The 23,138-nt window shown below is 40.9% G+C and overlaps 3 protein-coding genes across 3 annotated transcripts; 2 read left to right on the top strand and 1 right to left on the bottom strand.

Annotated features, from left to right (window-relative positions):
- Nucleotides 1–10,227: 10,227 nt before the first annotated feature.
- Nucleotides 10,228–10,669, top strand: LOC117148195. The gene has a single exon (XM_033315470.1). It carries the CDS (start codon nt 10,267–10,269, stop codon nt 10,555–10,557), a length of 291 nt encoding a protein of 96 aa, XP_033171361.1. The 5' UTR covers nt 10,228–10,266; the 3' UTR covers nt 10,558–10,669.
- A 351-nt stretch (nt 10,670–11,020) lies between these two features.
- Nucleotides 11,021–11,424, top strand: LOC117147828. Its single transcript, XM_033314890.1, has one exon. It carries the CDS (start codon nt 11,062–11,064, stop codon nt 11,380–11,382), a length of 321 nt encoding a protein of 106 aa, XP_033170781.1. The 5' UTR covers nt 11,021–11,061; the 3' UTR covers nt 11,383–11,424.
- A 7,532-nt stretch (nt 11,425–18,956) lies between these two features.
- LOC117150643 (choline O-acetyltransferase) lies at nt 18,957–23,138 on the bottom strand. Its single transcript, XM_033317618.1, has 4 exons — nt 22,987–23,138; nt 20,491–22,926; nt 19,950–20,398; nt 18,957–19,892 (listed from the first exon to the last, which is right to left on the bottom strand). The coding sequence occupies exons 1-4, from the start codon at nt 23,023–23,025 to the stop codon at nt 19,052–19,054; spliced, it is 3,765 nt and encodes a 1,254-aa protein (XP_033173509.1). The 5' UTR covers nt 23,026–23,138; the 3' UTR covers nt 18,957–19,051.

The raw sequence follows: 23,138 nt of genomic DNA, 5'->3' as shown, positions 1-23,138 counted from the left end.
AACAAGAAACGAATCTCTTGCTCGCCCCTTATTTTTATCGTACACATCGCACGCAGCCTGCAAGTTGCTCTGTATTTTAAGACTCATTTTAATTGCTTCGACTGGTTTATGAGCTGGTCGGGGGTTCAAGAGCTTCGATCCAGCTGGCTGACAAATGCAATCGCAGACCACGGGAAAAAAAACAAGTAAAAAACAAGCGTAACGCCGAAAAAAAAAACCTAATTAGTCATATGAGCTGTGAACCCTGTAATTATAGCTACCTGTTAAGGCATCGGATTTTCATAATATTTTTTGGCAATTTATATGCAACGCTTGGCTGCATGGCGACATGATACGATGGGTAGCCAATTGCTTTGTCCAATTGCCCCCAGTTGGAGTTCAATAAACGCGCGGAATGGATCCGTAATCCCTGTACCCGGGGGTCAGATGATCATCAAGAACAGTGCGAGTAGTAGTCGCATTATATGGACATCAGCACTTCCTGCTTGCCAGTTAATGGCGTTTTAACATGCATTTTAAATTAAGTGCGGGCCACACACTTAAGTTTTAATGTCATAGCCCTGCTCGCTAAGTGCATTAGTCGTTCGCAGATTAATCATACGCCGTGTTGAGCGCTAAAAACTGAACGAGAAGCGAAACGGTTGCGAGGGATGCATGTTTACTCCACAAAATGTATTTGTTTCGCATCTAATCCCCTCTGACATTTTATCGTCCAAACAACGAAAGCGTTTAAGCCAAAAAAAAACTTGTTTGGCTATTCGAGGGTATTGAACCCAAACGATTTAAATACAAATTATTCAATCGCATAAAATGCAATATTCAACGCGTATTTTAGATGCCGTTGAAAAAGATGCGCGACAACATTTTTGGCTAACACGAAATTGCCGTTTTGCATATTTATGAAAATTTCATCGCAAAAACTACGACATTATTGGTAGAAAGCAAATTTACACAGGCAAATACAAATCGAAACACAAGGTGCTAATTTGTTTAACAACAATTAGTTCAATTGCAAAGCTTTAGCACTAGTTTATATTAAAGTTATATAAGCAGGGGCTTAAAGTTTTAATTTTAATTCTATCTGTAGCTCTTACTTAACTTATTCAGAGTAAAATGTAAACATAATTAGGCTTAATCGAGGGTTTATTTAGACCCAACTTTTTAATTAGCCACCTTCAGAAGTAATTTGCATTTTCAAATAAATCGTGCGACATATTTTACTCAATTTACCCGAGTTTCAGACTCAAAATGACAGTCTTCAGTCACAGTTTGGTCGGACATTCGTTTGGACAAATAAATCTCGTTGAAGACAGCCCCAAAAACCCATCTGTCGTAAACGCAATATCTGCCAGGAACTGGGAAAAATTGATGCGACTTTTGGCCAGATGTTTGGGTCATTTCAGTTGGCTTTAAGCTTTCGTCTTTGACTAATTTGATTGTCTTAATGCTTTTGTCACGGTAGAAATTATTCGTAGCACGAAAACAACAACTTGCCGAAAGCTGGTATCTGTCATTAGCCGACTGGCAAACATCTTAGTTATTTTCCTTACCAGCTGCAGTGTCATCAGCATCGGGATTTTGCTCCATTGGCAGGAGCTGAGTAGCAGGTCCTTTGGCTTCTTCAGCGGAATATGCCACACACTTGAACAACTTTCGAAAACACCTCCGTCAAGTGGCGGAATGTTTTCCACTTTTGTTAGTCAACCTGGCAAACGGCTTTTCCGCCCACTGCCCTGCGCGTACTTAGAATATTCCTCTTTGGTTTGCGATGGCTTCGTGAGAAAACAGTGACCAAACTAAGAAGCTATATATAATTAAGTGTATTTTTACTTAAATTGAATATCTATGAGGCTACTTATTACTAAGATATCAAAGTATTCTTAAGATAGTATGATTTCTAGTGCAATTTCTAGATAGTCCATCTCTAGGATTCGAATTCGCTTAGGGCGCAGTGAACTTTTACCCTAATAAGCGCAATTGACATTTCAAGCTGCTGCGGGGGGAAAAGCCGGCAAAGTGGGTGGAAAAGTGCAGGCGGGAGAAGAGACAATTTGGCCAAACAAAGTTGCCAATCGAGTGTACGAAAGGGCGAAGGATGTTCCTGTGCATTCTTCGTATCTCCGGCAGGAGATACAGCGAAAGGGTAAGACGGAGTGGCAGGACCTCCTGGCTGTGGAGCAGCCAGGCATAAACATGGACATCCCATGGGGGCTCCTCCACCTACACCTACCACCCACAACACCACCATCTCTCCACTCCGGGAACATTCAATGGAGCATTAAACTGTCCAAAATCAAACGAAACGAGCGCCGGCGACTGCACAAAAAAAATCAATAAGCCCTGTATATTTCAACTTTAAACAGGATGCGAGAATCGCTGGACCAGATTCAGGATTTTGTTTCTTCTTTTTTTATATTTTACTGCTCCACGTCGCGCTTCAGTGTGTAAGTGAATGGGGGCGTGGCCACAACCTGCCAGCGGTCATTAAAATTTCATTGGGTGTTTACGACTTTAAAACTGTTGTAAAAGTTGGCTTTAATGGCGCTCGGGGCTCGGTGCGATATTCCTGTGGCCAAAATAAGAGCTCAACTTTAAACCGAATCGCTTGAGGAATGCCGCCGGAGTATCTATTGGAGCACATTAGCCACGGCACATTGTGCCTACTAATGAGCTCGTTTATGGCAGACATCCGCATCCGTATCCGCATCCGTTTCCGAGCGTTGTTGGGAACAGAAAAAAAGCAGACAAACAACCGCAGGACTGGGCCAAAAAAAAAAGAAACCCAATGTCAGTCTGTGGATTTTGGTCCATAGGCTGCTCTTACACACCTGAATCGCAAGACTGTGGACCATTTTATTTGCTCTGCCCTTCCCGTTTTTTTATGGCCCACTGCAGGATATTATGGGTTTTGTCGTGCAGCTTAGTAGCCCGGGTCTCGTTTCGTCTGGTCATATAATCTCCTCGGGGTTTTTAAAGCCCCCAACTTTGTTGTCCTGCCAAAGGAGTCGTGCTGAGTGACGTAATCTGGCGTATTACTTCCTTATGGCCGGGTGTAAACTAATAAAAGGCGGATATATAAAACCTATATAGTTGGAAGTTATTTCAATTCGAAATTAGGTCACGAATCGTCGGATTTGTGCTGATTGCTCAGGATCTTTTGACTGCTCTTAATCCTAAAATTTAATCGTATTTAATAAGCATTAATTACATATATTAATTTGTTTTTAGACAAGATTTTGCGGTGCAGAAAAAAAGGTGGGAAAACTAATGTGCCTAAAGTTTTGCCATAAAAACTGATTTATAATCAATATTTCTTATATGCAATCTAGTCGATTAAGTTTAGTTATTATGAAATTTATGAAACTTCTATACTTAAATAGAGTATTTAAAAGTCTTAAAGCTTCGCTATCCTTCCTTTACGTTTCCTTTCAGGTTGTGTGTTTTTCGGTTTGGAATGTCGGTTAGATTTCCGCTTAGCTGCACACATGCCAGTTCACATATGTTCCCATATTCTTACCATTTTATTACTCCTTTTCTGTTTGTTCTGGAGGGTTTTCCCCCCACCAGTACCTTCTCTACCTTGGCATTTGCCAGCCGCCATTAACATGAAAATTATGTGTAATCGCCGGGATGCGAAAAGGGTTCTGTGGCTCACTAAAGTGGGCATAATCTGGCTTAAAGGCAACGCCAATGAAGATAAGAATCCCGAATTGCTTTAGGTTTTTTCGTCAGATATGCATATGACGGAAGATTAGAGCGCAGCTTATTAACTTGATTCCTGTTGCTACTTTTTTTTCAGGCCTACTTTCGCTGTAGGCCAAGTTTCTGTGACACTAAATGGCTGTTACAAAACTTTGCAATTAATTGCGCCTTAAGACGTTGCGGCCATGTCGTGTGTCAAGACCGAAATCCATTAAAAATGGTCTTAGGTATTTTCGCCGGCCAGCCCTACTTGTGACCATGCCCCAAACATAGTTCAAGATTTCACATTAAGATAATTCCAAGGAAATACCAAAAGCCGCCTCGTCCGGCGCCGAAGACATCAATTGACAGTTTCGTTTCGTGCTGGCCAATAAAAAGTAAAAAAAAAAATAAATAAAAAAACAAATACAATAAGAGATACAACATTAATTTGCTTGGGGATTTTATTTACGTTTGGCCGCACTGAAGGTCTGCAAAAAAAGAAACAGCCATATACAAATAAATATTTTTTGGCCAGGTAGAAATTGCCCGCGTGACCGATACCCAAATTGGATGACCATTCTTCGGGGAACCAAGAGCCCGACCACACCCTGCCAAATATGTGAGTAATATCCTAAAGTTTAATTTCACAAAATACGTAACAGAGTTATACTATTACTATTTTTGAAGTAGTTATAAGGTATTAGAAATGAACTAAGAACAACTTTGCCTGCAATTGAAAATATCAATCTATGTAGAAAAGTATCTATGGGTATGGTATAAAAATGTTATATTAAATATGACAAATATATGAAAAATATAGTATAATATAACTTTTGTTAATTATTTCACATAAAATATTTCTTCATGGCCATTTAGCACTTTAGGCCTGCGATCACGTCTTGTTGGCCATAAGTGAAGTGAAAATCCGGCCAGTCAATGTTTAAGATCTCATTAACTAAATGCAGCCGACAATATTGTGAGGACTCCCTGCCATATCGCTCATAAAAGATCAACTGCAGGGTAAAAATCTTTAACTGCAAAACGTTTTTGAGGTCACTAATTGTCTTTGTACACTTGGGACGCGTCTCCATTTCATGGATTTCATCTTGGGTGCGGCGCAATATGAAATGTATGAAATTCTTGTTGTCGAATATGGTTTTACCGTAAGCCACTTTTACTTTTTGGCTTAAATATATTTATACATAAATTTTTTTATATACATATATTTTTTTTTTCGGTCTTGGCTTTGCTTTACCGCTAACTGCAGACGTTTTTATAGGCTTAAAGTGGAGGCTGATTGCAGGCTGATTGACAGCTGCTGCGGCTACTTGAAGCTCAGTCGGTAAATCACTTGGCCCAAAGTCCCCCTGGCCACTTCCCCCCCTCCCCCCATCCACACACCGATTTGGTCGTCCTCCTTCTGTTTTTGCGGCTCATAAATATTTGGAGAACGCGTGCTTCGCCTCCGGCTTTTGGCCGTTGTTGATGCTGAAACTAAGGCTGCTGATAAACAGGCTCAATGTATTCCCCTTAGTTTTTGATGCCAGTCAGTCATCCAGTCAGGCAGTCAGTCAGTCGTTCAGTCAGTTACCCAGTCAGTCATTCGGTCATTTGAAGCTTGGCCTGGAAAGCAAAATATTGTTACTGCGCCAATATGTTTTGCCAGATATCCATCTTTAGTGGTCCAGGCCAGAATGTGTTATGATTTTGTACCGCTTCGGTGTGTACTTGGTTACAAAATCGATAATAATATGAAATATTGACAGCCAAAAGTGGTCTTGACTTGTCTCGAATTGCTCTATAATTTGATTGCCGGTAAGATATGTATATATATGGATATAAATATGTATAGATATGTATATTGGTATGTACATTTTCCCGGGGATCTTGTGACGCAAAAGACAGCAATTGCTGGGCAGGCGATTTTTGGCACTTAATTCAATTTAAACGTAAATAATTGAAAGTAGTAGCAAAGATGCAGATAATATTTCTTGGCTAAAATTCAAGCAAAATATATATTAAAGTACTGATTTTGCTAGTTTAAAACATAATAAAAAAAAAGTATAATCTTAATAACCCCAACAAAATAGTCCTAGTTAGCTATAATCCTTATAGTTAAACATAAAAGATGCACTTTTCTAACCAAATTGAAAAGACGTATTTCCCTATATATATGTATTATAGACAAAAAGCATCGCTGACAACTTTTCAGGCTTGTTTGGCAGTTCTCCAACATCGCCACTTTACTCCCTACCATAAATTCAAAAGCGAAACCGGCGAATAAACACAAATTTACACAAAAACTGGGTTCGTTTGATATATATAAATAATGGTACTGGCAACATATCGTGGCAGAAACATAGCGATCCAAGTGTCCAGATATGTCAACAATGTCGCTGTTAAGCGCCGGAGTCCGATGATTTTGGGCTGCCCCATGTCGCCACTTTTTTCTTTTTTTGTCACCGAACGAGAAGGGCTTCCGCTCCACAGGAAGGGAAACATTTTCCCCATGCGTCACGTTAAAAATACAATAAATATACGCAAAACCTTTATAAATTTTTGAAAACGAAAACCAAAGCTGTGCGCTCCATTGCCGAACTATTTTATAAAAGGTTCAAACAGACACGCCAAATTGAATCAGCAATGTTTAAAAGATTCAGCAGAAAAGTCCATTGCACAATATGCACAATACGAAATAATTTAAAGCCTTTCATTCAACTGAAACGTGATGAGATTAAAGCTATCAATGTAAATTGTTAAATGAAGGGACAAGTCAAAATGGGCTTACATGGTAAAGGTGCAATTTTAATGGATTTTTCTGATTGTTAAAATATTGAAATAATTACTTTATAAGTTATGCAATGAAGATGTCTGAAAAAATGTATATATATTGAACTTTGGTATGAGATATATCTTTTAATTGATGTTTTGTGCTATTTTCCTTTTGTTAAAGCTTTCTTAAAAACGTGCCCATACCAAAACCAATATTAAACAAAATCATACTTGAAGTTCCAAACATTTCAACAATGCAATTGGAAGTCGCTCAAACCGCCACTGACTCATCCGCGTAAAGTGGCTGCATTGTCCAGATGTGGATGCAATTTTTTTTGGTATATGCAAATTTGAATTCATATTTTTGCAACTTTATTTTAGTTTTAATTGCGCGCACGCAATAATTTTCCTTGATGGCGCATCAACGTCAAGGCGAATCGCTCGCCAACGCTCCATCCATCATAAAAGGCCAGCCCAGCCAGCGAGTTAGCCAAGTTGGCGGGTTTGGGAGGAGCAGCAGGCTCTTTGATTATGAGCGCGTGCGCACAATCAGGCAGAAAAATTCACAGAGGCACCCAGACCCGACTCGACTGGACTGCACCGGTGCGGTGGCCAGAGATTCACCCAGTTGGGACTCGATTATCATTATCATTCAGGGGGCGCAGCGGCCATAAAAACGATTCTGCGATTCCCTCTGTGTGTTTCTGTTAGCCAAATGGCGTCTTGCGCCTTGTTTTGCATGCTGCGCTCGTTAAGAACGCCACCGAGAACAATGCAACAGTGGGAGCAGTACACTGGAAATAAAGAAGGGTAAGTACTTAATTTGATATGTGTAGAAAAACATTAGAGGATATGTTCTGAATATTAAGATTTAGTAGATTACTACTTGATGTTGCTTTCTTTTAATACTATTTTAGTATGTATATTCGGATAATATATTATGTAATTTATAAGATAAATATAAATTAAAAAAATTAGGAATATTATATCATATCTTACTTGTTAGCATTTTTCTTAGCAATATTTGCTCGTTTTGATTGGGCCCCCTAATTTTGTACGGTGTAAGACCAGCAGCATCGCCAGCAGTTATCCAACTGGTGTCCAGTAATGGGCTTAGCCCAAGTAAACCCCTCGCCAACCGAAAACACTGCGGTTTATAATGACGTATCGGGCAAAATAAGAATTGAGTCAAAGCCGCGACCTGCATATTGATTCGGCATGGATTAACAAACCTGTCTCTCCTTCTCCTTCACGGGCCAAGTAATAAAGCCAAGAATGCGAGACGTTTGCCTACTCATGACAATGCAATCCATTCTTATATAAATATTCATTTTAACTCATAGATCTGTTGGCCAGTAAGTAGCAGGTGCCACAATGCCTGCAAATAAGCCAAGACCAGTAGTCGCAAAGATCAAATCGATTTGTGGTGGACCTTGATGGTCAAAAGAGCTAATCTTTTAAATATGAATTATAAATATCACGAACAAGAACCACTTGCTGCATTGAAAATGGGAATTTTTTACATTAAACTGGCTTTTAAAGACCAGCAATTATAGTTAAATAATATGATGTTTTAATAGTTACACTTAATTATAAAACTGATAGTAAAATTGATTCGTTTACTCTTAGACTAAAAAGGAAATAATGTTTAAAGCTATAACATCTGTTTCACGTGCAGACCCAAAACTTTCATTGACTTCTCTTGTCTTCTCTTTGAAAAGTTTATAAATCTCTTTGAGCCAACGTAGCTCTTTTGTGCAGCTCTTAGCCAAAAGTCGTATGCCGAAAAAATAGAAGAAAATCGGCCATAAAGTAGAGACCAATTTAATTTGTTTGTTTTACTAATCAGCGGCACGTACTCGCACGTTGTTTGCGTCAAAGTCTTTTAGTGCGGTCTTTAGCTGAATTCTGTTCGCCGATATCGGTATTGGCCGCTACGCTTTTGACCAGGTCGGGTGTATCGACTGCCGTTTGGCTAAACAGCCCACGTTTAAACATGGCTCAGAGCGTGCTAATCAAGTGGCTACGAAAACAAAATTACGCGACCGACTGAGCAAAAGCCAGCTTTGACTTTGTCTCGTTTTTCATAAATTTCTGGTACCCTTCCAAGAGGTTCTTTGATTTTTTAAAGAGCTTTATAACACTGAAAAATATATCCCGAAATTTAAGGGTTTTTTATGAAGAAAATTTAAAATTATATGTAATTTTTGTAAATAGTTAAATTGGAGTTATTTTTACAACTTCACTATCATTGATATTGAAATCTAAACTTCAATAAGAGTATTTCGACATTAACTAAAAAATATTAAGTTTTCTCCTCTTTTTTTTTTTTTGATTGACTTTGGTTTTTATGTTATTTGGTCGCGTTGCGTCGAAGTTGGTTTTGGCTTTGGATTTGGTTTTGGTCTCCGGTGGAGCTTGGGGTTTTGGGGCTGGGCCGTCGTTTGGGTACGCTTTGATGGCTTCTAGGTGAAGGTCATTGTGTGACTGAAATGTTAATTTGACTGACTGTCGTACTTTTATGCCGGAGTGCCTGGGCCATTTCAGCTGTATCTTTTTTAATGGCACTTGCTAAGGTTCTATACACCTAGAAGTGGGTATTCATGTGGGCTCAAAACCACTGAACAAAACTCAAAACCAACTTTGATTTGTTGCGCCGCTGGTATGCGGGGATTTTAAAATGACTGATTGGAAAATAGACAAAAAATATGCAAAAGCAACAGAAAAAGTTTTAATTTTTTTAAGATATATACATTTTGTATAGAATTTGAACGATATTATTAATTTAAATAATTTTAAACAAATTTGTTATTATTATTACAGCACTGTTTTTGTATTACATGAAGAATTTTCTGAAACGTTTTGGAAATGACTAAAAACGATCCGTGTAAGCGCTTACTCTGATTTCAATGGCGCAGTCTTAGACTCCAATGATGGCGATGCAAATGAGCGACATATTTGCAGACAAGTCCACCAGCAATTCGGTGGATGGGCGGGTGGCTGCTTCCCCGGAGGATAATGAGCTGCAGCCCCCGTGAATCGAGTCTGGTGGCCCATCTAATGGTGTTGTTCGCGTGGTGGTTAGGAGGTTGAATGCTGCAGCTACAGCAGCAGCGATTCAGCACCGTTTTGCTGATGCGGCACACTCCAATGCCATAAAAGGGCATTAGCCTCGTGAGTAGATTGCATGTTTTTACCACAGGTTTTTCGTGGATGGGCTCCCGTTTTTTGGGGTGGCAAAGTGGGGTTGTACTGGCAGCTGAGTGAGCGCGCTATGGAAAATTGAATAAAGTGCCGGAGGAGCCATCGAGGGATTGAGGCAACGAAGCGGAGTAAAGTGCTCGATGCTGGCAACCAAGTCATTTAAGGGTTGCCGGCAGCACTCACATCGGCCTACAAGGAAATCTGAAATACAGTCGCTTTGCTAAGTTAATGTTCCCTTATTTAGAGTATATTTTCCGACACTACTCTAGCAACTGACAGATGATTGGCATGGTTGAGAATTTTCTTAACAGACATAGCAATTATTTGGAATTAATCATAGACTTATTTGCATGACTGTTGATCCGCAAGTGGCAACGTGTCGTATGCGCAATGCTTGCCTTTGCTGGGTCTGCGATGATTCAGAGGGTCTCTAGTACCGCACAACGCATAAATATGAATGAGGAAATCCAAGCGGGCTGCCACTTGGGCTTAGCCCAGACTGGATTTTCCAGAATTCCACTGAACTTACTGCTGTCCGACACGATCCATATAAAAACGAAAGAAACTGCATCTAGCTATGCAGTTGCCGGCAGTGTATTGATCAGCATGGCGAGCCGCATCATTTCTTTGCTTCTCCTACTCGGAATCATTTGTGCGGCTCTAATTGCCGCCCATCCGCACGACCTTATTGAAGATCCGGAAGGTACTGATGATGCCTTGGAGGAATCTGGCAGTGGATACAACAGTGCCGAAGAGTTCATGAACGCAATGGACGAGCTGGTCAGACGCTGGCAGGAGTACGATGCAGCTCATGAGAACTCAACCGACTATCCAAGTCTGGATGACGATGAAACGACCTTGGATTCTATGGATATTACCACCGAATCGGCTACTTGATATTGAAATAATTAGTAGTGCTGTAATGCTAAGTCATGCTATCCTATTTTCTGTAAATAAATTAGTTCTTCAATAATAACTATTAAGTGAAATAAAAGGAAATATTGAGATAGCTCTTGCTTTATATAAAATTTTGAATAAATTTTAAAATGATCTTAATGTAAGTAGCTACAATATATGCATCCCACCGATATAGTGTAATGAGTGGACTTGAAATCAATCATTTTTGACGATGAATGTTGCCTACTCCGCAATTTCGATTTTAAGTACGCATAAAATACTAGTCTTAGATGGAATTTAATAGCTCGTTTAGTATATTAATTAAGATTGTGGTAAGCTGTGTCGCTGGAATTTCCCGCACTCACCTCAGTCTAAAAGTGTACATATCACCTTTAAACCAACCACTTAGAACTGCTGCTGATAACCCAGGGCAAGGCTATAAAAGCCAAGCTCAAGAGCCGACTGACATTCAGTCAACTGTAGCCAGAGCTAATCGAAAGAAAAATGCAATCCATTCTCCGACTGCTGGTGCTGTTTGGATTAATCTATACCGCGATCGGTGCATCGGGTATATTTCAGAATATAAATCTCGGTGGCGAAGGAGGAAGAACACGATCTTCAGGTGGCAATCTGGACTGGAGCGATAGTGTTCACAGTTCTGATGTCGATAGGACTCTGAAGCTACTGGAATCACTGGATAACAGTGGCAATGATAGAAATAATTGGGGCAACGATGCGGTGAGGAATTCTGGATTCGATACAGATAGATCCGCAGGTGACTCAAGTGAAGACGCTCGTGGATTCCAGTTTATAAACATAAGCTAAATGTTACGATGGTAAAATACTCAATTTAAATAAAAAAAAATTTTGAAAAATTAAGCCTTATAAAATGCTTAACAAACTTTTTAATTTTTTATTAGCTGTTTTTTTCTTACAAATCCAAAGGGCCTTGACCCATTTCAAAATCAGTTTTGCCTATTTCATCATTAAGAAAATACCACTTTTACTGTCGATTTAAAGTAGCGCCCCTGTCTAAATATCTTTAATCATACAGCTTATGCTAATTAGGTGAATAATAAGTAGAAAAAAAAACGAAACCTATTTTGAGCTTAGAATACCATTACGATGAAAACGAAAACAAAAAGAAATTAGCATATTTATGCGATTTTATGTTTGAACCAACGTTCTGTGTTAATAGCCGAATTTCAGTCTTCAGCATAGCGTTAACCAGTTATACATAACTATAACTAAACGAAGGCTATCGAGAGAAATTAAATCGATTTCCGCATCATGAATACATTTTAAACAGTGCTAATCAGAGGAAAATGTTGCGTAAGGCCTAAGCAAACTTAGCTCCGAAAATAGTTATATTTGTTTCAGGCCTTTTAACAAAATGAAATAATAGAAAATATTTGTTTCTAAACATACAACAGATCTAAATTTAATTACCCCATTAAAGCGTAATTTCTATCTCGGCAAATCAATCAAAAACAAACATCGAGCAGAACAATCAATTATTTCGATTGCAATGCAATCAATTACTATGCAAATTCTCCTGGCACACAGTAACGACTGTATTCGTATAATTAAACAATTTTACGTTTAAATTTTGACTTAAATTCAAATGATTGCTTTTGCTAATTATTTACCCCGTTAAAATAACAATTACAGCAGCGAATTCGAGGTGTAAATAATGGAAACCGCACAATTGTGCTACGTTTTTGCCGCAGGACGAGCAGCAGGTTTCTCATTTTAAAATTTTCAATTATATTTAAATGTTTCCCTTATTAAATTCACCCCATTTTCCACGCATTTTATTAAAGACCCACAGTTTTCTCAGCCACATTTAACGCATATAATCAGAGTTTTAATTGGCGCTTTAATCCTCATAAATAAACACACAAATAGCCGAAAGGATGTGAATTTCCGAAAAGGGGAAAAATCATGGAAAGCTCGCACGACGAGTCGCGGTAAATAGAATGTGGTTATAATGCCATTAAAACTGAAGTACGTAATGATGTACGTGAAATAATTTGAAAAGTATGTTAGCTGCCGGCTATGAAAACTTGTTGGGTGTCACAACACAATTGCCCTTTGAGTCGGATTTAAGAACTTGATTACGCATACGCCACGTGGGCAAGGCCACATTGTCTCGACGCCCAACGACAAGAACGGAATGAGAATCGGGGCTTCCAATGAGATAAGCCAGCCAGTTGAGGAGATGCCAGTGGTGGAGGTCATAAAAAGGGCGGAATTGAAAGAAATGAGCGCTAAGCACTCGAAATATGAACTGATGACACAGACGGCGGCAATCTTAAAGTAAATCCCAAAGTTAAAGACACTAGAAGTTAAGTCTGCCACGGAATCGGATTCGGATTGGGTTTCCATTCAGCAGAGCTTTTACGCAGCCAACTGATTAAATTTATTTATTATGTCACTCTGCGTCTGTGTCTCACTAAATGGATGGATGGCTGAATGGAGAGTGGAGATGGGTGGCATCCCCTCCTCCAGGAGCTTACTTTATGGCCTGTTCTAGCTCTTAAGACCCATAATGGCAGAGCAATCGCTGGCTTAAGTCACCCTTCGGTTTTGTGTCCCCTCGTTTTCTTATCGATGGGGGGCAAATTGAATTTGGACTGCTGCTTATCAGCCTTTTGTTTACTCGCTTATCGGGTATCCCAAATCTCTGCAAATGATATGAGATATACTGTGCCAAATACTTTGCTGATAATATCTATTGTTCTTCGCTCTGTACTTTCTATACAAAATTTGCGATTCTTCTTTTAAGTTCAGTTTTGTGGTAATCCCCTAGTCTTGTTTATTTAATTTCTACGTCTTTAAATAATGTGTGTTTGTATTTCTTTTAATCATACTCTCTGTATTACAAGGTAATAAAAACTCAATCTTGAGGTAATTTACTGATCTTGGGGGTTCGATTCTTTTGAATGGCATTAACCCCCGTGGCTGGGGGATTCTGCCATCGATTGTTGGCCACAATTAATTACCACATTCGAGCAAAACAAATTCTGCATTTACCTGTTTTTCCTCTTTTGCATTCGCCCAGACAATTAACACAGGCAGCTCGATGATTATTGTTGTTGTCGTTGTTGCCCCTCTGCGTTTAACAAATGCAAAAATAATTATAATTAATGCAGAGTTTTTAGCCTTGAACTTGCATAACCTGCCGTAGCTCTCTCTCTTTCTCTCTATCTTTCTCGCTCTTCGACGTAATTACTTTGTGGTGGTTCTGCTTTTTGGCCAGGCCAAAAAAATCGTCATCGGCATTGTCATGACCAGTTCGTGGGTGAGCCGCAACGCCAAACAAATTTCACATTCATATTTGTTTAGCCGCCACAAAAAATTAAAAAAAAAAAAACAGAAAAAATTAAAAACGTAGCTTAGCATTTAAATATTTTCAGCTTCGCTGAGCAGCGCGATGCAACTGCAAAACCGAGGGGGCAATAGATAGGAAAACTCAAATTCATATAGCTAACTAACATCTCTCTGCTCGCTTGTCTGGCCAAGTTCAAGGTGAGCATTTGCCGTGAAACTTTGCGAATTTCTGTGGAAACATCCAACGAGCCATATACGATCTCCCGCTTATTACTCACCTTTGACAAGGCCCCAAAACGATCGTGAGTTTGAGAATGACTAAGAGAACCTGGGGCTCGGACGGGGGTCGGAGATCAGTCAAGTGCAGGCAGTCCAGCTCATCCGAGAACGCAATCGGGGAAAGGCGGGCTGCTCACTTACTCAGCTCGCTAATTAATAACTCAGCCAAGTCGGCGGTGGCACTAAATCATACCCATACTGCATGTATTCGAACAATGGAGGCAAAATGCTTGGGTAACCAGGGATAACTTCGTAGTTGGCTAATGCACTTCATCGGAATCTATGGCCCAGCTGAAGAAATAGGGTTCTTACACTTAAAAGCTAGGAGAAGAAGGTACTAACGATGCATTCATAATAATCATTAAATTATCGTGTTATTCACACATAATATGCAATGGAAATTAATGATTCTAAGCACTTAGAATAGCACAAAATGAGTTATGCTTGCAACAAATACTATTTGTAAAGAACAAGTAATAATAAATACTTATTGGATAACTATTCAATTATTCTTAGCCATTTAATATATATATATATGTGCGAAAGAAATGTTACTAAAATAGATTCTGCGCTTAATTGGAAACATATAGCAAATAGTTCTTAATCATAAGCATAGTGTTCCCTCTATTCGATGCACCACTGACCCACTTCCATCATGAATGCGGCGCCTTCTTCTCCAGGGGGCAAAAAGTCAAACTGCCTTGTACAAAACCCCCCTCCCTCCACATATTCCCCCATGATCAACTCATATTTGCCCCGCCACTTCTTATGCAACATTTGCAGATGCAATTCTTTTGAGTTTGCTCTCGCTTTCTCGGTTCTCGGTTCTCTGCTCTTTGCCGGCTGCAATTTTATTGCTAAATTAAGTAATTGGTACAAGAAGCCGCCTCCGCCTCCGCATCCCATCCGCCCCGCCCTTCCCTCCGGCTGCCCTGCATTCGCTTTGGATTCTGCAATCTAAATGTTCAGCTATGTTTGCCTTTGTGCGAGTATCTGGGTATCTGTGGCCGGGTATCTGTATCTATTAGACCGCTGGCGGCCTCGTATCTGCATCTGGGCATCGCGGGGCGGCACACAATGAGAAGCGCGCTCTGTGCTCTTCTTTGGTATTCTACTTTTGCCTTCCATGGCGAATGTGTTTTGCAGATGCAATTGGCGGAGTGGCGAGGGCAACAGGGCGTATGCTGAATGCGGATTCGAGGCAAAAACCAAAATAATGTAAATATACAAAAGGAAAAAGGAAAATGAAGTCAAAGAGGCCAGGCGGCGAGCAAAGCAAGTACTCAGAATGCGAGTGTGGGTTGTGCAACTTTGGCAGATACTACAGAGCAAATGGTATCGCTTCTGCTACTTGCATTCTAAAGATTCTTTTGGGGCATCGTTCTTTTTACATATGCATACTCCTCTCGCGAATCAAAGCGAACGAATTCAAAGAAATTTGAAACTGAACCGAAACTTTTTATGGCATCCAAATGGCCAGACGTAAAATGGCATTACGAATTAATAAATAAAATAAAATAAAATGGGGGGCGAGTCCATAAAATGAAGCACGCAAAGCAGATGAACTGAAATTCCCAAGGTCGCTGGCAAAAGAACTTTTTGTTAGCGTGTTTATGAAGATTTCTGAACTTACTTATACTTTTTTTTTGCTTCTGCTGCTGCTGATTTTTCGGTTCTTCTCGGTTTGTTTAAAGAAGAATTAGTCGGTCGATCGGCGGAAGCCCCTTGGGAGCTGGAATTTCGGGACACTCAAACGAACTGGGATTTCGAGAGTTGGGTATATGGAGTCTCAGGTAATGCGACAAATGAAAGGAAAAAAGCTCAGGCCGAAAAAAAGTTTAATTTCAGTGCTAATTAAAGATGCCGAATCGAAGCCAGCTCAGAATGCTGTATACTCTGATGTACATATGTGCAAAATCAGCCAACTGAATTTATGTGCACGGCTTTCTTTGAATTGCGCAGCAGCCACGATTTAGAGATCTGTGTGCCGGGATTTACTGGCTGAACCCTGTCCTTGACCCCAATGATATCAGAAAGCACCCATAAGCACCCGCTCCTTGTTTTCTCAGAGTTCTATAAACAGCACAAACGAAACATCAGTTAAGACTAATTGAGTTTGGCTAAAATTGGTCAAAATGCGCAGCGAGCGGCCAAGACAAGAGCACCTACTCTGGCCAATTCAATCGGATTCAAACCAATCCATCCAATCCAATCCGAGATTCGCCACAACGAATCCATCAACGACAAGCAGCTCGCCACGATGACTGCTGCAAAAAGTCACCTTTTGGCACCTATATCTACCTGCCGGATGACATCATCGCGACAGCAGCGACGACAATTACTCGGAATACAAATAAAGAATTGCGACCCCAACTTGGTCGCAGGCTATCCTCAAAAGCTGGCTAACTGCAGCGCGGAGCATGACATGGCACCAAATGGCCACGGAACGAGCTCGAAATCGGAATCGCAGCTGAGAGCCACGCCAAGCAAACAACCAACCGAACGAACGAACAAACAAACAAACAGTCAATCGTTGAATCGAATTCGTTGTCCAAGAGGCGGTTTTAGAGCCAAGTCAAGATCGATGCTGCAGGGGCTCCATAAATGGCTAGGGCGGTGCGCTGATTACTCATACGCCATGTGGCCGGCGAATAAATCTGTTTCCATCTGCCTGCATGTGCAATCATGGAATTAGGATATTATTGGTTTAATTAATGCAAAAGTTACAACTTCAAAATGTATTGTTACCGAAGAATTCAAATTAATCCAATAGGGAGACCCATTCGGTCTTATTATCTATTCTAATTTGTTAGCTATACACAAATCTCACATTGGAAAAAACCAATGATAAAGAATATGTTTATAATATCAAAGATCCGATTAAGTGCCAAACGCTTAATAGGGTTAAATACTGCTTAGGGCTTTGACAATTCCAAAGATCGATTAATCCATCTATCACTCTTGAATAAACCCATTAAAGCGTCTCTGAATTGAGTTTTTACCACTTCATTAGCTTGAGGGGACTTTGTGGTTGGTCATAGAAAACACTCCATGATTAATGACCAAACTTGTCTGCTCTACGTTCACCTAATTGGTTAATTAATTTGTGTAAATTTTTGTAAATATTAAGTCGTTTAAGTGACGCACTCCTCCGCCCTTCAACTCTTTTCCCCCCTCCCAACCCAGCGAAAAAGGAGAGGTTTGTGCCCCATATAGTTATAACAACCAGTAATTAGGCTTTCGCAGTTTTGTTTGCCTTTTGTTTGAGTCTTTTTATTTCGTTTGCTGCTTGTTAACTTTGTTTTGTTTGAGATCACTTTTTGGGGTCCACCCCTTTGGGGCCACACACACCCCCCTCCCCAGCCCTGCCAGCCCCACTGAGCGTTGGCACTCAAGTGGCAATTAGTGTTGACATTCATTAGCTGTGATTAAAATGAGATCAGATTGTGGCCGGCGATGACGAGCAGCACGTGAGAGGAGGGCTGACCGCCGGACCACGCCCACCGACGAACTGCGCCGAAAGGCGTGTGATTCACACGCTGAGTTTGGCAAAGTCAACTAAATTCGGTTTATCAGGTATATCAGCTACTCGTATTTGGAAAAGATTCATTTGCTTATATGGAGTTTTAACTTCGAACTTCTAAGGCTTTCCATTATGGTAAAGTCATTTTGAGGTAAAGATTATATTAAAAATGCAATCATTATACTGTAGTATTGAAAATAGATTCCCATATGTACTGCATTTTCAAGTACACTTTATAATTTGTTTTAAGCGATTTGAGTTTAAGTGAAGTGAATTGAAGTGAGGCGAAATGGAGTGATCCAATTAGAATGCCTGAAATTTGGCTAATGACAGCAATGCAGTGCTAGGGATTCGCATGAAAATAAGTCGCAATTCGCTGGAATGATCATTCTTAGAGATATATATAGCGATGTACCTCACAGATGCAGATACAGCTGCACTGCTTTGATCATGTGTATTCTTCGCCTCTCTCTTTCAGGCTTTTCGTGGACTGTATTGCAATCTGCATGTATCTGCATTTGCATATCACATTCACAATGGAAAGCAGAAGTGAAATACCAAAGAATCGAATAGAAGAGAGCAATGCAATGCTCAGATGCGACGGTATGATAGATACACACACTCAGATACTTCTGCAGATACGCGGCAAACACAGCAGTGCATTTAGATTGCCTGAGAGAGGTGGAGGTTGAAGAGATGGCGGCTTCTTGTACCAATTACTTAATTTAGCAATAAAATTGCAACCGGCAAAGAGCGCAGAACCGACAGCAAACTCAAAAGAATTGCATCTGCAAATGTTGCATAAGAACTGGCAAATGTGAGATGATAATGGCAGACTTTTTGCCCGCTGGAGAAGAAGGCGCCGCATTCATGATGGAAGTGGGTCAGTGGTGCATTGGAATCCACATTTTACCCAGCGATCTTTTAACTACTAAGTACTTGACAACAGACTACATTACACTAATGAAATATTTACAATATAGCTAAGTCTACGGTTCAATTACACCCAAAAACTGAATCACCCAAGCTTACTTATTCTTTCCCAAACTGTTTTTGTTTAATTAAGAAGCCCCGTGGGCGTTGTCGAATGATCTGAGTTGGCTGCACACTCTTTTCTCCTCTGACTCAGGCTAATATTCTCGAAGAGAATTTCACGCGTCTCCAGTTTTTTCTTTTTTGTCAAAGGTGAGCATGGTTTTGGGGTGACTAATATGCGTTCGTTTTTTCAACGACCCTGAACCCAAACTCAGCTAAAGTGGTTTGTTTAATGCAACTGAAAATATGACGAGTGTATATTTGCCTTGTTTTAAAACGTTACACATGAGGGTATCCAAACAGAAATCTATAGGGGATTCCCTTCTAGACCAGCACTTTTTCGCATTTACATGGATGCTCGCCCGCATGATCACCTCCTGTGAGCAGGATTAGTTTTCTCATATCGTTTAGGGACTTCTTGATGGCTTTGCCAAATCGTATGGTGTTGATTTCTTTGCAACTTTTCCAAGCGGAGATGGCGAAGGTTATCTTACGTTCCTTTGGATTGTAGCAAACTCCATATCCGTCGGATAGAAGAGGTCCGTATGCCATGAATCCTTCGTTGGAGGTGGCCACCTGGGAGGTGAAGAGCTGGAAGGTCACCGACCGGACGTAACCCTTGGACCGAAAGAATTCCGGCATTGGCATTCCCTTTTCCAGTGCCATCTCCTGCAGGCCAAACAAATGCCGATCGATGCCCTGTCCATTAATGGCCTCTTTGATCAACTTTTCATGGGCATCCACGGCCTTTTGAAGCGCTGCCAGTTTCTCCCTCATTGACGCCTTCTCCGATTGCATGGTCAGGAGGAAGGTCTTGGATTCATTGGACGTGGATCTTATGGTCTCGGTGCGACCCTCAGTGAAAATCCTTAAGTGAGCGGACTCGTACTGTGCGGGTATTTTTCCGTGCATGGTGTAGTAGGCCAGACTCAGGGCCATCTGGATGTAGCTATCCGGATTCAGACCCTGCGCCTTGATGAAGCACTTGCCGTAGCACTCGAAATTGATCACATTCATCTGCAGCTGGCTGACGATCCGCTGAATATTTCGCCTTGCCTGGCACAACCACAAATTGATGCACTCATTGATAGGTTGAAATTTTAACAGCGTGGATGTGACCTTTTTGTCCGCCTCACAACCATCGCAGCCATAGTTTGCCTCAGTGCTAAAATGCAAGATTCATTTAGCATTAAATTAAAATAGGTTTTTTAGATATACTTACACTTTCAGCTGCACAAAATCCATCAGCATGGCAAGTGGCTGGCAATCCGCGGGCGAATGCTCGTAACAAAATCCGGCCAAACCATTTGGATTGACTATCAGCTGAATGGTTTTGTCCATCCAACGATTGGCGCTATTCTGACGCACTCCACCACCGTGCAGGAGCTGATGGGCCTGGACAATCCGCTCCTCGCCCTTCGGCGTGGGTACACAGTTGTCCAGACAGACCACGAACAGGGACTGCTCTATGGTCTCCACGGTATCTGCATTTCCGTGATGACGACATAGTACTGTATATGCCTCTGCCCAGTTGCTTCTATTGTCGTGAGTCAAAAGACCAAAGTGCTTGCCCACTTTAATGGGACATTCAAGTATATCCTGCAACGCATCTCTCAGTGTATGAGCATGCAACAAAGTTCCACCTTGAGAGTAAATTGGCAACTTAAAGTACTGCGAGGGAGACAAGGAAAAACAATTAGATTGATATAATTATAGAGTATTAGGTCTAAATTTCTAATTAAGCTGACTTTCTTAGTACTCACATTATTGTTATATACCACCACAATATAATCGGCATCATTATACTGTTCGATGGTATCGCAGAATCGACCTGGCTTGCGAACCGTGCCAAAGATTTTACCAAACTGGCTGTTGTCCAGACAGTTTTTACCCATCTTAACCACTGGAATTTTGTGTTGGTCGACTAGCTGCTTGAATTCGCACATACCGTAGATAGCTTTGGCCGTGAAGTTAAGAAAATCATTGGTATCTTTGAACTCTTGGATGGGAAAGGATAGACCCGGACTGGAGAAGACGGTCAGCGGAGCCTGATAGGTCAAATATGCGGAACGTGTCCATCTGGGAGTTAGCCAGTTGTCCGTACACTCAGCTTCTGCCTCGAGAAGCTCCTGTAGCTTCGCACCCTCGTTGTCCACAAACTTCTTGGCCACTTTCTGTTCCACTTTGAGTTCCTCCTCAGTAAGAAATGGTTCAATACTGCTTATATAACTGGCGATGCTTTGCTTTAGCGGAAGAGCTGGAAACTTTTTTAGTTCGGGTTTCTTATTCGGATCATTGCTGGCATCGGCTAAGTGGCGAATTTTCGATTTTTTGCATGTCTTTGGAACTTTTTGCGGTTTTTCAGCACATTGGGTTTTTACTTCGCAATTCGATCTTTTTGAATATTGGGTCTTTGAAAGTGGCTTAGGAGATTTGATTTCCTTATTAGAAGGTGAAGGCTGTGGAGCTGGAGGTGTCTTGGTTTCCTTAATTGGTGGCAATGGTGCTTTAGCTGTTGAGATACTTGGATCTTTGGGGGAAGGAAGAGCAGACATGCTGATTTCCTTGACCGGTGGCGAAGTTTGGGGTAAAGCCTTCGACACTGGTGCGCTGCGAGATTCTACAGACGTTGTTGCATCTGATTGTTTAAAAACTTTTTGCGAAACACTTTTCAATGAGCTTGAAGTTCTTTCCGAATCCGCGGCATTCGATCTATTCTTCTTAGATTGACAGGAATTGGATGTTGAATGGCAATCGTTGACTACCTTCTTACCGCAAGCACTTTCTTCTTTTTTGGATGATCCCCTGGGCCCATCTCGGCAAGGATTTCTTCCAATTGGAAATGCCATCATAAGCGGCATGGAAAAACGGGAAGTTGACACCGGTGGTAGCCCTCTGTCTTTTGGTTGTTTGTTTGGTTTAGCTGGAGTCTCTTTTGGCTTGACAACACCCTGCCTCATTGACTTTTTCTTTCGAGGTTCGGCTTTTGGTGCAATGCCTTCTGGAGGTTTAGGTGAATCACTTGGGACAGTAGCTGCTTTCTCACTCACAAATGCACTTGGGCAAGATTCCTTTTTCTTTTCTAGCTTACATTCACTTTTAGCCGCAACTTTCGGCTTATCGTCTTTCTTGGCTTTTTGTTGTGGCTTGGAATCCGCTGCCGCACATTTAGATACTTTTTTATCATTCTTCCCATCAACGCAAGGATTCCTACCCAATGGAAAAGCCGAATTCGACGGCATATTAAAACCAACCTTTGGATTTTCATGTGATTTATCTGTTTGGGCTTTATTTGGAGGTGGGCTCGCGATTTTTGGCTTTGCGGAAGCATTTTCCGTTTTCAGTGCACGTGGTGCAGTAGAATCAACTGTTTTAGGTGGATCTTTTGACTTAGATTTGGAAGGTGACCTTTTTTTAACTGGCGGTTTGTGCTCATCTTTCGATGAGGAGCACGGCTTGGGTTTGGGTGGCGGACATTTAGATTTTTTATCTTTTTTGCCGTCAAAACAGGGATTTCTACCCATCGGAAATGCTGATTTTTGCGGCATGGAAAATCTATCTTTAAGAGATGTAGAACTTGGTGATTCGTCGCGTTTTTTTGGAGCAACAGATGGTAGAGATTGGCCAACCGATGGTTTGGATGCGGATGTTGAGGGCTCCTTTTTTAAAACACTTGATAATTGAGTTGCACTGTTTTCCTGTAGTAGTGATGTCGCCTTTCCCATAACTGAATCTGTAGATTGACTATGGCCATCTTCAATGCAATTTTTACACTTCACAATCATTATCTCTGGACTGTTTTCATAACAGTTCTTACAGTTGAAGATTTGCGGGGTTTTTAAGATAACTATTTCCGGTTCTAATTGGCCTTTAGATGGCTGCTTTGGGCTTTCCCCTTTTATATGAAGCGGATTTGTCGTGGATGCCTGGCTGCTGGAACTAGTTGATGTCTGACCCACGGATTCAAATTTTAATGGCTCTTTCGGTTTGCCAGAGCTCTCACCGTAGTTTTTTGCTGACGCTAGTACCCGGCATATTATATCCAAAGTTGGGGTTTCCGGTGATTTTCCTTTGCCTGATAAAAATCGGAAGGAAAATCCTAATCGGTGGGCTCTGACGACTTTCTTTGCTGCGTCGTAGAGCTGCTGTGGCGGCAGATATGACTTGCTCCTGTGATGCCATCGTATCCGGTGCTTACACTAACAATGATAACATTTAGATGAAATGTTTCAAAAAATCTGAAAGTCCGTGGAACTTACGAAGTTCGCGAAGCATTTGGTGCCTAGAAGGACCCTCATGTCGCTTTTCAAACAAGGCCTAATTTAGTGGGCGTGGTCCAAAAGGTATTGTATTTTGGAGGGGTGCTTGTTTCAGGGTAAACATTGCTTAAAATTTAGACATATTTCTGAAA

This window comes from Drosophila mauritiana, chromosome 2L, assembly GCF_004382145.1.
Source record: "Drosophila mauritiana strain mau12 chromosome 2L, ASM438214v1, whole genome shotgun sequence".
In the NCBI taxonomy this organism is placed as follows: Eukaryota; Metazoa; Arthropoda; class Insecta; order Diptera; family Drosophilidae; genus Drosophila; species Drosophila mauritiana.
This window is presented reverse-complemented; position numbering and strand designations above follow the sequence as displayed.